Source organism: Sphaeramia orbicularis, chromosome 14 (assembly GCF_902148855.1).
Source record: "Sphaeramia orbicularis chromosome 14, fSphaOr1.1, whole genome shotgun sequence".
In the NCBI taxonomy this organism is placed as follows: Eukaryota; Metazoa; Chordata; class Actinopteri; order Kurtiformes; family Apogonidae; genus Sphaeramia; species Sphaeramia orbicularis.
In genome coordinates this window covers 42,489,464-42,506,125 of record NC_043970.1, presented here as the reverse complement: position 1 = coordinate 42,506,125, position 16,662 = coordinate 42,489,464, and the positions used below count along the sequence as shown (strand labels likewise).

The following is a 16,662-nucleotide window of genomic DNA, read 5'->3' as shown; positions in this document are numbered from 1 at the left end:
AATGTCTTATGAATGTGCGCTTAATGCATTATAAACTAGATCTTCAAGTAAAGTGTTACTCTGGTTCTTTTTGAGAACCAGTTCCCAGTAGCTTGGTTCCTTGGAATCGTTTGCCTGCCTGCTTAACAACTCTATTTATCAATTTTGCCTTCTTTGCACATGCATGATGACGTCATGTGCACACTGCATTGTTTTGGTTAGAACGTAGCCAACGTGGCGTTAAGGCAGATACGGTCCAAAAAGACAACACCAGGTCCAGTTGGAACACCGTCAAAGCTTCCATTTCTTCAAAAGGGTGGAATCCATCTAATATGTGAAAACATCTGTCCACAGCATGTGACTCATTTACAGGAATGTCACATGTTTGATACGCTACTTAGTAACATTTGTGAATCTCGCCGTAGAGCACAGGTGTCAAACATGTGGCCCAGGGGCCAAAACCGGCCCGCCAAAGGGTCCAATCTGGCCCCCGGGATGAATTTGTGAAATGCAGAAATTACACCTAAAATATGAACAATCAAGGATGTTAAAATAATTTTAGGTCAATTCACCCTAAAGTGGGTCAGACCAGTAAAATACTATCATAATAACTTAAATATTTAAAACTGCAAAGAAAAGGAAAATTACACAAAAATCTTTACATTTACAGACTAGCCTTTTACAAACAAAATATGAATAACCTGAACAAATATGAATAACCTCAAATGTCTTAAGAGAAGTATGTGGAATTGTATCAATATTCTGCCTGTTACTAAATATTTAGTGTATTTGTAGATCCACTGTGATCTGTAAGTCATAATGCAAATGTATAAATGATAAATTAAGATGTAATATTGCTAAAATTGCACTTATTTTTCTTAAGAATTTCCAGGATCATATTTACCTCCGCCAAGGAGGCTATGTTTTGCCAGGGTTTGTTTGTTTGTTTGTTTGTTTGTCTGTTTGTTTGTCTGTTTGTTTGTTTGTTTGTTTGTTTGTCTGTTTGTTTGTTTGTTTGTTTGTCTGTCCGTTAGTGTGCAATATAACTCAAAAAGTTATGGACAGATTTGGATGAAATTTTCAGGGTTTGTTGGAAATGGGATAAGGAAGAAATGATTAAATTTTGGTGGTGATCGGGGGTGGGGGGGCCCACGGGGGGGGGGGACTGATCAGCCTTGGCGGAGGTCTGCGCTCTCCGAGTGCTTCTAGTTGTTCATGTTATGTTCAAGTACACTTTGTAGGTGTAAACATTTACATTACAGAATTGTACTTTTTTCACTCAAAAACATAGAGAAAACTTTGGAGTTGACATTATTTATAAGTTCTTATCCTATTATTTATATTATTTTACTGGTCCGGCCCACTTTATATCATATTTGGCTGTATGTGTCCCCTGAATTAAAATGAGTTTGACACCCTTGCTGTAGAGTGAACACCAGGGCGTCATCCGGGCCCGGGTCTAGGTGGGGGCAACAATTGTCCTGCCCCCTCAAATAAAAGTTTCCGAAGGTAGGGGAAAGGAAATGAGGTGCACAACAATGGGAGACAAAGCGGAATTAGTAAAGCGTCTTAAGTTTCACTTTCACTGTACCGCTGGACCAGTAAAATAATAACATAATAATAATAACAATAATAATAATGCTAACTCCAAACTTTCCTCTATGTTTTAGAGTGAAAAAAGCAAAATTACATTATGAAAATGCTTACATCGGCGAACTATGCTTTAAAACAATAACATGAACAAACTGACCTTTCTTGAGAAAACTAAGTGCAATTTTAACAATATTCTGTCTCAGTTTATCATTTACACATGTAAATTACAACATACAGATCCCAGTGGATCAACAAATACACAAAACATTTAATAACAAATAAAATAAATAATAAAAATTGCACTTCAGACATTTCAAAATGTTCATATTTGTTCAGGTTATTCACATTTTTATGAAATGATAGTTTGTTTTAGTGTAAATACAGTAAAATGGCATGGAAGTGTTTATATTTACAAAGAGAAAAATTTGGAGTTGTGAGTATTTATAGGTTATTATGGTAGTATTTTACTGATCCGACCCACTGGAGATTAAATTGGTCTGTATGTGGAACCTGAACTAAAATGATTCATATCTTCAGTGTAATTTTTGCATTTTACAAATTCATCCCACGGGCCGGACTGGACCCTTTGGTGGGCTGGGTTTGGCGTTTTGAGAACTTTGAACTAAACTAAACATGGGTTAAACATAAGTGTAACACTACACCACTGGCAACTACAGACGACTACACGCCACCAGCAGTTGTTCCCCCAGAATCTTGATTTGTCATCTAATCTGTAAATACATAAAAGTGCTGTCAACAGTAATCCACCAATATTCCTTTTAAATACACCAACTGCCAATGTAAATACATGTGTTGCCTTATGAGTTATTAGCATTACCAGTTGTATTCAGCGTCTGCTTATGGTGATTCTTCAGCAAATATCCACGCCCTAATGTTTGGTTCGTCCACTTAGTGACCAGGAGAGTCGGTGTAATTTGCTCTTTTACTGCTTCTGAAGAAATAATGACTTGACGGCTGAAATGAAATGACGACTCGAGGCAGTGAAAAATTACGACGACTGTGAGCAACAGTTCCAGCCTCTGTTTGATACTTTAAGAGTCTGTCATGACTGAGTAAATAAAATGAGCGCAGACTGCCTCACTAACATCATAGATATATAATGTCGTTGTGAGAGGTGTTAGAATACTTCCAGTTCATTATACAACGATAGAGGAGACCAATTAGACTACAGAAAAGCGCTCCTGCATGTCCACAGCTCCTAATGCTATTGAACCACTGAAAAGCACCGCGGGGGAAACGTCTTTACTGCAACAGTCCTAGTTAGGAAAAATCAGCTTCAGGCTTTGGGAACGTGGATAACATCTGAGCGGCACAGCTGGTGGTGACCGTTTGCATCTCACAGAATGATACGGTAACTTTTACTGAGATAATCAGAGGAGGAGCTGGAGTTAAATATGAACTCCTGTGATTATAGCCTGATTATCTGCTTAAATATACAGGGGTTGGACAAAATAATGGAAACACCTTAAAAAAATCAACAAAACATAATTTAATATGGTGTTGGTCCGCCTTTTGCGGCAATTACAGCCTCAATTCTCCGAGGTATTGATTCATACAACTTGTGAATTGTTTCCAAAGGAATTTTAAGCCATTCTTCAGTTAGAATACCCTCCAACTCTTTTAGAGACGATGGCGGTGGAAATCGACGTCTTACTTGAATCTCTAAAACTGACCATAAATGCTCAATAATGTTGAGGTCTGGGGACTGTGCCGGCCATACGAGATGCTCAACTTCATTAGAATGTTCCTCATGCCATTCTTTAACAATTCTAGCTGTATGGATTGGGGCATTATCATCTTGAGGTGAAGGTGTTTCCATTATTTTGTCCAACCCCTGTACAGCTTCAATAATTAGATCCTGACAATTAGGACAGTGTATCCTGATACCCTTTTTTAGCTTACTGGCCGATAGATCGTAAGCTATTGTCGTCATGTGGCGTCTGTCGTCGTCGTCTGTTACAAAAATTTCAATCATCTTCTTCTCCAAAACTACAATTCCGATTGACTTCAAACTTGATATACAGCTTCTTTATGATGATGTCAACAAAAGTTAGTGAAATTATTTGGATCCGGATCTGATTCTGGATTTGGTGCCACTTTGAAAAATTTCCCCATTATAAGAGATAGGAAGTGGATTGATGTAATAACTCAGTAAATATAAATGATATCAAGCGTAAATTTCTACAGTACAGCCCTGATGGGGAGATGACCAAAACATAATGTCCACATGCTGATCAGGATCTTCTTCTGGATCCGGGAACCGACGGAAAATTTAACATGGGCTCTTATGGGGAAAAAATTTCTATCGTCTTCTCCTCCCAAACTCCAGTTCTGATTGACTTCAAACTTGGTATACAGCTTCTGTATGATGATGTCAACACAAGGTACTGAAATTATTTCCATTCGGATCCGATTCTGGATTTGGTGCAACTTTGAAAAATGTTCCCATTATAAGAGATAGGAAATGGATCGATACAATAAATCAGTATCAATGATATCAAGTTGGAATTTGAATTTTTTACAAATCTGATTGGAATATGACCAAAACATGGGCTATTTCTGTAATATAACAAATACACATAACTGGGTGATAACACTGGTCTAAAATTTTTTAGAAATGATTTGCTTCAGAGATTAAATGTGCTAAATGTTACGCATTTTAATAAGATTAATTGGAAAATAAATGACAGAAGTGCCGGTTTGCTGATGTTTTCAAGGTATATGATTAAGTGTTATTGCACATATATATTGGTTTATGCACATTTATATAATAGTTTTATAAATCTTCCACTAAATAGAACCTGTAAAGTGAATGTATTCTAATGTGCAGACAGTGTTTTGAAGTAGATCTTGTAGCTCTGAGACAAATATTCCTTTTGAGTCAAACCCATTCTCTCGTTAATTCTTGAATTTCACATTTTGACCCAAGGCTGTATCTTGGAAAGTTTAGCCAACCAGCATTTTTTACTTGATTTTTCTTTATCAGTGACTCTCATGTGGTAAAATTTCATTACTTTTATTCTGGAAGCATCTTCCTTGTAGACCAGTGTAATAAATGGCATCTGGATACATTTCCCAAAGCTTTTAATTTGACCAGTAAGATACAGGGCCATTGGTCCTATTTTATTCTGATGCTGTTATTTTTCTTACTTTTGCCTTTCGTAAGAATCCATCTGTCACGGCCCAAACCTACGGTGGCCGACAAGGGCCAAACACATTGCAAGAGTGGTTCTCAGTCATCATTGCGCATACCCACTTCTAAATCCTCCTAATGTGTAGCATTCATTCATATTTGAACCAAATTGCCCATTTTTTCCCCCTAGGATGGTGAAGCCATGACCCGCCCTATTCTGCCTCTAATTGGCTAGTACTCAGTGCCTTCACTGATTCAATTGGTTAACTTTAGGCATGAGGATTGATGAGCCACTCAGAGGCAGGGTAGGGCGGGTCATGCCAAGGAAAATTTTGCTAACTAGTGCTGACCACCTCTGGAACCTGACTGGACACCTCAGGTGCCATTGTCACCCTAGTTGATTGACTGGTCACTGCAAGTCTAATTGAAAGATGCACGATTATTGGAAATGCAAACGAGAAAGGCAGAAAAACATATTTCAAGTGAGTGACACATATTGAGAGAACCTACTTTCATGGAATACATAATTCTGAGGTAAGTTTTAATGTGGTTTCAGAATGAGTCACTGTTTTAAACTACTGTCCATATAACTGCACATTTAGAGGAGAGATTGTCGTCAGTAGTTAAACTGTGTGAGTAGGCTAACGTTATGAAAGGCTAACGTTATGAAAGGCTATTGTTATCTTATATTTGCCTCATGTTGAATCCATTTCTATTCATGCAGCTCCTTGTGTGTCCAGTAAAACTGCTCCTGGTCAAGTCATGATAATTTTATAATAGTGAGCAAATACTACTGATGGATTTTTGGGTAAACTAAATAGAGTAGTCTGATATGTCACCATTTCTAAAAGGGCGTTTTTATGGACTATTAAAAAAAAAAAAAAAAAAAAAGTCAAAAATTGAGTGTATACCCACTTCTCCAAGGACCACTACACCACTGCATTGCAACAACCCATTGCGTCTCAGTTTGAGAAAACAGCTGCAAGTACAGAAACAATGCAAATTCACAAACTCAAACACAATCTAAATGAGGTACAAAAAGAGGAACAAATGAAAAAAATGTGCTGCAAGAAACAAAAACACGTGCATAATCATCAAATGCTCTACAAATAAAGAAACAATGCAAACCAAGAAAACATCTGCAAACGAAAAACGCTGCAGAACCAGTCAGTCCAACAGAAGTGCTCCGCCGTAACTTCAGTTTGTCCCCACTGTCATTTCAAACACTAGTCGCTTTTCCATTGGACATCTGCACAAAACTTTACCAATATTTACTAAATGTAAAAAAAACAGAAGTGCGCAATGTCAGTTTTTCCATTAAATCTCAATTGTTTATTTATTATCACAAGATGACATGAGAGGTCATTCCATAAACATGGCGATGAACGTAAATATGTTGATTTACAGATATATTCATTATTATTATATATTACCCCTCTATCTCGTACCAAATTCAAAAATGATTGGGTTTCCTGGTGTGTCCACACACACTGCGACGTGTTTCTTCTTCGTCTTCACTTGTTGTAACGTATGTCAACATCCAGTTTTTTAATTCACCTGATTCTACTTGCGAAAAAAGGTCTTTCCATTGCAGTTTTGCGCAATATACCATTTGTGCTATGCCCGAAAAACTACCTCTTGCCAGCACAAAAACTTTTAATTGAAAAATGAGACTTTTGGTGAAATTGTCATTTTTCCATTAGGTAAATTTATATGCGCAAGTTATATTTGCGGAATTTGAGGGTCAATGGAAAAGCGACTAATGTCAGTCAGCTGTTCTCCGTCTCTCTCTCCATCCTGTGTGTCTCAAGTTTGCCGTTATCAATGGCTTGTCCACAAACGTGCGAGTATTACACAGATACAGATTTTCCGACAGTTGTTACAGACGATACCATTTCTTGACTTTAGGGGGACCCCGTGAGCAAAAGTTTCACAGTGTTGCTTTAAGAATAAACGAAAATATAGCGCAACTTGACATTGTACTTCTCCATTTCATTGCACGTTAAATAAAATTAGAAAAGCCACAAAGTTATAATTATAAAAGCATGTTAAAAGTCCATTAATTATCCGCAGGTCAACTAGTCCCCTTTAATACAACCTTTCTTTTCTCCTGCTAAATTGCTCTGCTGTGTTATTAGCTGTAATAACAACTCCACAATAAGTGCATGTGTGCTAAGAGTGAAAAAGCTCATCAGCATCAACTAGAATAATAGGAAATGACAGTAATGGTGTTTAATTTGGTTAACACAGTCAAGCAGTTTTTTCACCCGCATTGATGTTTCCTGTTTGTTTCTCATTGAATACAAGTGAAGCTTTTAGAGACGGAAATTGCTTATCGAGTGCTAGCTAAAGTCACGGTGCTTTTCTCTTGTCTGTGTGAGTAAATTGAACTCATTTTATTCTTGTATACGCATGCCTTGTTCCGATGTATTTAAGTGCAGCAGTGTCTGTTTTACAGGGCGGTTTATTATGTTGTTTTGGCGGGAAAAGCAGAGAGAAAACCCCCCCCATTAACAAAGAGGTAGTAAATGTTTAGCTTCCAGCTGTCAGATGACTCGCCAGAGAAGCAGCAACTTTTCATGAGACGACTTTCTCTCCCTCTCCCTCTCCCTCCCCCTCGTGATGAGACGCACAAACACAAACCCACAGAAATATCTTAAACAATTTTCAATTTAGAAAGCTATTGTTTTTCTTTCCTCAGTCACAAACTCAATTTAAAAGTTGGGGAGCTGAAAAAAAAAAAAAGCACTTCTTTGTTTAAGAAGGCTGCAGTATGGGACATAGAGGAGGGGAAATGTGTCAGACTTATTTTTTATTACAATCATACGGCCTATTTGAACTGAAGGCTCCGAAACATACACCTGGGAAGAAGGGAGTAATTACTTGAGGGAGTGCTGGTGGATGGTAGGAGGGGAAAAAGCAGCTTATCAGTTGCCTGAGCTCCTCGCCCACCCAAACACTTTGTCACTTTTGCTCACTAGATGTCAGAAATTTCTAATTAGTTCTCCTCCTCCTCCTGCCTGGCACTCCACTCTACCTCCCTGCCAGGCTGGGCTCTCAAAGTTTAAATTTGATTACCATTACTCTGCTCCCATGACTTTATTTACAGTGAATAAAAGTGTCTTGTTATATATAGAAACTTCAGAAATTTCTATCACGAAAGGAAGAATGTAGGGGAATTTGTCGGCTCGGGGTGAAGGCAAACCGGGGACAACAGTGGGAGGTAGGGATACACCGATACCGATACTAGTATCAAGTATTGGGTCCGAACCAAGATTCACAGTGTCATGTAATGTTTCAAAAGTGCATCTGAAAACAGAGATCCAAGTTGTTTCATTTCATTGTGTTTGTCAAGAATTATACTTGTAAAACAGAAGAATTTGAAACAGTTTAGATAAGACACTGAAAAGATTTTTTTTTGTCTATGTTCAAAGCTGGTTTCAATATGAAATCTTGCTCATTTGTCTCAATGTTTGTCATAATTTTGAAATGATAAGATATTATTACTAATTTTAATTATTTTATTTTTATAGGACCCTTTATTCCGCCGCAATGGCAAAAAACGCCATACCGATAGCAGTATCAAGTACCGGGTCCGAACCAAGATTCACAGTCGGTCATGTAATGTTTCAAAAGTGCATCTGAAAACAGAGATTCAAGTTGTTTCATTGTGTTTGTCAAGAATTATACTTGTAAAACAGAAGAATTTGAAACAAAGAGTTTAGATAAGATACTGAAATTGTAATAAGTGAAAAGTGTTTTTTTTTGGTCTATGTTCAAAGCTGGTTTCAATATGAAATCTTGTACATTTGTCTCAATATGTTTGTCATAAGTTTGAGATGATAAGATATTATTACAAATTTTATTTACTTTATTTTTATAGGACCCTTTATTCTGCCACAATGGCAAAGAACGGGCTTAATAAAACTAGAGTTGTCTGTTAAAATGACATCATTATATTTTACCACCTAAGCATCTGTTATTTCAGTTAAGAAATGTAACAATGCAATCTGTATTTACACATTAGTGTTTGTCACATAATTCTGTGGGAATAAACGTACATGTAAAATGTGTTTACTATAAAAAAAAAAAAAGGAATCAGGTCTGATACTTGGCGTGTGTACTTGTACTCATACTCGTAAAAGTACTCTGATACAACCGCACAGATACCACTTGCGGCAGCGTGACATTCGCAGTTCAGTGCTGCAGGTACGAGGAGGAGGAGTAATGTCAGCAGTGTGGAGATTTAACTAAATAAACGACGGAGACAAAAGTAACGTTAAAGACACAGACGGATATGGACGGAGCATTCTGTCTGTCCTCTGTGTACATTTCATTCGTTTTCAAGGTGCTGGCGGATGCGTACCCAGACGGAGAATACCAGCAGGAACCGTGGCGGTAGAGGATCTGTTCAAAGACCGACTGTGTGAGTTAGAGAAAAACTACAGACAGATTTATGAAAACTACCCTCATCAATATCAACATTAGTATCACATTAGTGTCACTTCAGTTGTTGCCATGTTTGTTTTTACTGACTTTCTTCTTCTCAAAATACTTAAGTTACTAATACTTAAAGGCTAACTGTGTATACTGAGTATGTGAACTAATGCTATGTAATGTGTGGGTGTAGCCATTATTTTTAAAATTATTTTTCATTTTTAAAATATTTCTAATTTTATGAATGCTGGTTTTTTATATCTTACCCAGAGACAACAGTTGAAAAATAGCTTTTTTGCTAATACTGGCATATTACATATACATATACAGAAATGTTCATTAATGTGTACTGTCCCTTCTAAACAAACATATAAATAAAATTTTCTTCGTGGTATTTGTCCAGTATGGTTAATTAAGAGCAGCGCCCTCTGGTGGATTGATTGACAAACGCTCATTCCAACACATTAATTGTCAGTAGCAGCACTTTGTTCCAGCCAGACTAATGACAACGACAATAAGCACATTTACAAAAGGAACTACGAACCAAGGTTATAATAGTTTGGGATTTTTCACTGCAGTTTAACTATGTTTAGTTTTGACTTTTTTCCCTCTAATTCAGTTAGTTTTAAATCATTTTTAGAGCAGGTTTGCTAGTTTTTATTAGTTTTCATTTTTTGCTAAATGCTTAGTTTTAGTTTAGTTGTAGTTTTTTCATATCTTTTATCTTCCTCTCTGTCATATTCACATAAATCCCGTACAGGACTCTGCTTTCTCCCAATTTAAGTCTCCATGTTTCCAGGTAGAGTGGGGACGAGAAGACAATTCTAAACGACAAGTGACGGACGATGCCACCCAGCTAAAATTGCTCAAGCGAAATACATTGATTTCATATCAATCTGACATTGACAAAGACAAAAACGAAGGGAATTTTATGCATAATTTTTATACATTTTAGTTAAGCACACAATACAGTTTCAGTTATTGTTTTTTCTTTTAATTATAGTTTTTATTTGTTTCAGTTAAAGAAAATGTTTTTTCAATTCTAGTTTTCATCATTTCGTTAATTTTCGTTAACGATAATAACCTTGCTAAGAACTGGAATGGTATTATTAAGTACTCATATTGGTATTCGGAATCGACAAGTACTCAAATGTAAGTACTCAGTCTGGAAAAAAGTGGTATCGGTGCATCCCTAGTCGGAGGTCTCGTCTCTGCTTCGGCACTCATTTCCTCTTCCTACTGAAGCATGCTAAAGCTCTCCATATGTCATGAGTACTCACAGCTGACGTTGATGGTTTGGGAGTCTTCCATTTTCTCATTGTCAGCCAGAGAGCATTTGTATTCACCAGCCGCATCCCTCCTGATGGCAGTCAAAGTGTAGGTGTCGGAATTTTCCACCCGCACTTTGTGGCCCTAGTCGAACAAGAGGCGGAGAGGGGTAAAGGGAGAGCAGAGATGGACTATTACCGTCTGTCGCTTTAAACACAGTGTGAGAAAATGAAGCAGATAAAAAAAAAAAAAAAAAAAACAGGCATAATTTTAAAAAAAGAACAATGCAAATAAGAGGTCCACACTTCACATAATGGACAGATGGACTTGAATGTCACTGCCCATATTGTGATACAGGCTTTCCGAAACGCGCCATCATAACTTCAAAGTAGAACTCAGGCTGCCAAATTTCGTGTACTCTTTTAAGTAGAGGCTTATAGTCAAAGAGCATATTCAAATTTTCTGATAAAAAAAGTGTCTGCTGTTCTGAATGGAGAGGCAGCGACTGAATTCACAATGACCGAGTATTATTCCAAAGGAGACAGAAACACACTCCTTAAGGTTAATGTCTGGACTCTGACTGACCTTGATGAAAAAGAAGAAGGCTTTGGGCGGAGGATTGCCATCGGCGTGACACTTCAATGTCACGTTATCGTCTTCCACGATGGGGCCCTTGGTCAGGATTTGAAGGCTAACCTTCTCCGATGGATCTAAGAGGGAAAAATTAAGGGCGAGACAGAAATAAGGGCAGCGTGAGTGTCAACACTTCACAGGCAGGTAGAAACAACTCACCTTTACTCACATCCTGTATCCTTCTATTGGCTTCTGATTCACTCTTAGGGGTCCACAATCACGGCCCCGTGACTCAATCATATGACATTTTCAACAAGTCGTAGCATCGGAAGTCAATCACGTAAACCACTGGGGATAATTGCATTTGAAAGTGTGGACTTGAAACACTCTCCCACTTTTTATTTGATGTTGATAGAGCAAATACAACTGGAGGTATGATGGTGAACTTGGAGCAAACAAACGCAAATAAAAATATAAAAATGAGGAGGGGGGTCTTATATTTCTGACCATATCTACATCTTTTTTTGTCCTTTTTCAAAACGGAAAAAACTGGACAAATCTGCGGATTCTAATCCACAGACTGCATTAGGATAAGAGGTAAGGGTGAGAATGACCCCCACCTGAACCGGATGCGGAAACCGGGAGGATGAGGGGGTGAGAAAATTCCTAAGAAAAGATATGCTTTTATGTTAAATATTTGAGTATAGTTTTAATTTATTACAATTTTAATTTTATATACCTAATATTTGGAACCAATATTCACTTTTAAAGTCTTTGAAAAGGTTTGTTAAGCATCTTTGTGTTATTTATGCAATAAATTATATTAATTTTTCAAATCAGATTTTATATTTTTTGTGTTTTTAGTCCTTTTGTGTTGATAGAGTAGGTTAAAGTGAAACAATAATAGGCAGATGAGATAGATGAAGTTGTGCTGAAAAAAAAAAAGACACCAAACATGGGTATAGTAAACATTTCTTTATATAGTATATAAAGGCAAAATCAAGGGTTAAATTGAGAATTCAAGTCAAAATCCTGTTAAATACATTTAAAGCTCATCTCTGACCTTCTGCTTCCTTATTCAGCCTCTAAACTACAGCGTTACTGCAGCTTATTCAAAAATAAATAAAATATGATGATATGAAGGAGATTAGTAAAAATGGATACTCTGAGTAGGTATCTAGAGCCTGAAGGCATTTCCCGAGGCACCGATAAGGGGGGGTAAACATAACAAATTCATGGGGTTATAGGAGTAGGTGGTTCTACTCTGCACCATTTTTTGGTAATAGCCTTTTTTACAGGCTGCTAATATTATTTTAAACAAATATCTATCATTTTTGATTACATTATTACTAATATGTCCGAAATGCATCACCAAACATGTTTTAGGGATTGCATAACCCTGGGGGACTGATAAGAGGGGGGTAAACATGACAAATTCATGGGGCCCAGTATTTGTGGGGGCCCACAGAGCAGTGGGGGGGGTCCAGTCGATATAGAAGTTTACTTATTTTGGTCTGGTTTTGCATCATTCCTTCAAGTATATATTTACGTATGTTTTGTCCTTCCTAGAGATGTAGTTTTGCACTTGGTTTTGTATTCATTTTGTATCATCTTTGGACGTATTTTGTTTGGTTTGTCTGTTTTATACAGTCTGACTTTATAGCTAGTTGTGTATCGCTAACCATTAAAGCTATTATTATTTGGAAGGGGGGAGGAAATATAAGATTTTCTTCATCCTGCTCCTTTTTGAGCATGGGTGGGTAAATGTTCGTTCACCTGATTATTATTGAACGTCTGCTGATGAAATGCACAACCATGAACCAAATAAATGAAATGAAAAATGAAAATGAAAAATGAAGTGTTGCCACAATGAGGAAACACAACTCATTTGTTTGACCATTTACATCAGCATCACACAGCTATTTTACCCTCCTGAGTATTTTTTCATATCGCAATATATATCACAGGGTTAAAAAAAATCACAATGTCATTTTTCCCCAAAATTGTGCAGCTCTACTACAGTAATTATCCAAAGGAAGGATCTAAACCAGGGGTGTCAAATTCATTTTAGTTCAGGGGCCACATTCAGCTACATTTGATCTGAAGTGGGCCGAACCAGTAAAATAATAACATAATTATATATAAGTAATGCCAACTCCAAACTTTTCTCTATGTTTTAGAGAAAAAAAAGTTGATTTACATTGCGAAAAGGTTTACATCTGCAAACTATCTTTTCAAAAGATGTGAATAACATGAACAAACTGAAAAAATAAGTGTAATTTTAACAGTATCATGCCTCAGTTTATCATTTACACACGTACATTATAACTTACAGATCACAGTGGATCTACAAATACACAAAACATTTAGCAACAGGCAGAATATTGTTAAAATTGTACGTACTTCTCTTAAGACATTTCAGGTTGTTAAGATTTGTTCAGGTTATTTACATTTTTTGTGAAATTATACTTTGTTTTAGTTTGAATACATGAAAATATTTACATTTACAAAGGGAAAAATTTAGAGTTATTATTTCTATGTTATTATGATAGTATTTTACTGATCCTGCCCACTTGAGATTGAATTGTTCTGAATGTGGAACCTGAACTAAAGGATTGTTAACATCTTAGTGTAATTTTTGCGTTTCACAAAATCATCCCAAGGACCGGACCGGACCCTTTGGCGGGCCGGATTTAGCTCCCGGGCCGCATGTTTGACACCTGTGATTTAAACTATCTGCTTTGCTAAATCCAGGTGGAAACATGTGTATTAGAATTTTTCTAGTTCATGTAACAGACATATATAATACATGTACGTAACAGTAAATGGAACTAAAAGTATATTTGGCATGGACTTAGTCATCTTAATCATATTCAAATACTGGTGTCTCTTCCTTTTCCATCCCTAACTTCATTACAATAGGTGAATGCGCCTTCACTGTTTTCATTCCAACACCCTGGAATCGTTTCCCTCAATCTGTCAGATGCGAAGAAAATCTGGACTGCTTTAAGCTGCTTATAAAAACCATGTGAAATGTGCGTCTGAATACATACGTGACTGAAAATGTTTGCCAATGCACTCATTTGTTTCCTTTATGTGTGTGCGATACTTCACAGCTGCGTGTTTTATAAAGCGACGCATAAGGAAGTTTTACTTATTTACTGACTTACTGTGCAAATGACTGCACTTACGGGGATTTATTGGACTTTTATTTTCAGGTGTGTGCTTAATGATAGATGAAATCCATGCGCAGGGTTCGTGTTTCATACACTAGCACGGCTGTCTCCATCTATGATAAGACCCCGCACACTGATTTCCATGTAAAGGACTCTGGTTGTTTTTGATAAACATGTGGCCTCTGCACAAAACAGACTCTGAACACAAACCTCACACAGAGGCAGTCTTACATTTTACACCTTAAGGTGATTTTTACTCCCAACTATGCTTTGAAAATGCCTCTAAGGGGAAAAATAAAGAATATATCTCGGTCCTTGCTTTTCTTATGCGTCTCTTATCTCAACCTTTCATGCTCATAGGTTGTTTACATGGTTGTTTTTTCTATTTTTGTGGTTTGTTTTTATTTCAAAGTGCTTTTCATTTCTCCTTCTCAACATTCTGTATCCTCTCACATGAGTTATTTGTGTTCGTCCGTGTTGATGCATCATTTCCAGCGCTGTCGACTAATTTTCGCCGTTGACTTTCGCGTATGTACCCCCAGACTTGAATCCAATTCCACCAACGTGCACAACACAACAACTTCCCGGAACAAATAACATCCCATCGCATTTCAAAAAGTAACCCTTTCAATGACGACCACCCTACCGACTCAGAAATAAACTCGAAAAAGTCATCTCGGTAGCTTACAAATTGGAAATTCCCCGTTGAACTTGCTGCTGCCTCGCAAGATCCGTGCTTTCATTTATCGATTCTCCCCCTTTCCGTCTGCTCTTCAAAGTTCAGGGATGTGATCGGGAACACAAAGAGCACACCGACAGTAATTCCCTACTGGAATTCCCCAAAACCCCAAATCCTAAAAAATCTTTAGCCAACTGCAGCAGAAAACTCAACAAGCACATTGTTCACTGTACTGTCATTATGTGCACTTTCCAGAGCCTTGTGATAAACTCCCTCCCCAGAGGAGTTGTTCAGTTCTATAGAACGCTGTGTCTTCAGTGAACTATCTGCACTGAACACCAGGTAGAACCACTTCAGACAAACTGAGGGGAGAACACTGCCTTCACTCTTTTTACCACTGGATATTTTTACTGATTAACTGTTCTTTCTAGTCTTTTTCTTCTTTTGACTTTGTTTGGTCTATTGTTGATTACTAATTTTGGAGATATTTTGCCTAGTTTATTGCATTTTTTTTAGGTGAACTATTTTTTTTGTAACATTTTTTTTTTTTTTACTTAGAATCCTGGAAAAAAATTATTAGACCACCCCTTGTTTTCCTCAATTTCTTGTTCATTTTAATGCCTTGTACAAGTGAAAGTACACTTGCTTGGACAAATATAATGATAACAACAAAAATAGCTCATAGTAGTTTAACCCTTAGGGGTCCACAGTCAGGGGCCTGTGACTGAATCACATGACATTTTCAACACAGTATAGCATCGGAAGTCAATCATGTAGACCGCTGGGGATAATTGCATTTAAAATGCAGACTTGAAACAGTCTCCCACTTTTTATTTCATGCTGATAGAGTAAATTACAACCAGAGATATGGTGGTTTGAACTTGGAGCAAATAAACGGGAATAAAAGTATGAAAATGAGGTGGGCGGGTATTATATTTCTGACCACATCTATGTCATTTTTTGTCCTTTTTCGAAACAGAAAAAAACTGGCCAAGTCTGTGAATCACAAATTACATTAGTATTACAGGTAAGGGTGAGAATGACCCCCACCTGAACCAGATGAGGAATTCAGGAGGACTGGGGTTGGGGTGAGGAAAATGGAGAAAACGCCAATGTAAAGATATACTTTTACGTCAAATATTTGAGTATAGTTTTAATTTATCCAATTCAATCCAACTTTATTTATAAAGCACTTTAAAACAACCACAGTGGACCAAAGTGCTGTACAGAAAAATAAATAAATCCCAAAATAACAGAGTGAAATACAAGATTAGATTAAAAGACTAAATAAATAAATAAATAAATAAATAAAAACACAGAAGAATAGATAAAGCCTAAATAAAAGAATAAAATACAAGAATAGATTAAAACATAAAAGGCTGTACATTAATTAAAATTTTGATTTTATATACCTAATATTTGGAACCAATAATCACTTTTAACATCTTTGAAAAGGTATCTTTGTGTTATTTATGCAATAAATTACATGAATTATTCAAATTTGATTTTTTTGTGTGAGTTTTTTGGCCTTTTATGTTGAGATAGTAGGTTAAGGTGAAAAAATAATAGACAGATGATAGATAGATGAAGTTGTGCTGGAAAAAAGACACCAAACGTGGGTATAATAAACATTTCTTTATATAGTATATAAAGCCAAAATCAAAAGTACTGAAAAGGGTTAATTTCAGAGCTGATATCTATCCATTTTCCATGTTTTCTTGATAATAAACATAATGACTTCAGTTCTTACATCAATTCCTATGGCATTGTAGGGACAAAAAACGTGCTTTTATTATTGCATA

General features: G+C 36.7%; 1 protein-coding gene across 1 annotated transcript in view; it reads right to left on the bottom strand.

The window, feature by feature from the left end:
* alcama (activated leukocyte cell adhesion molecule a) overlaps positions 1 to 16,662 on the bottom strand; it is a 255,318-nt gene that overhangs the window by 41,504 nt on the left and 197,152 nt on the right. The window contains 2 exon segments of the mRNA XM_030154323.1: positions 10,444 to 10,576; positions 11,018 to 11,142. Coding sequence (XP_030010183.1) covers positions 10,444 to 10,576; positions 11,018 to 11,142 — 258 coding nt within the window.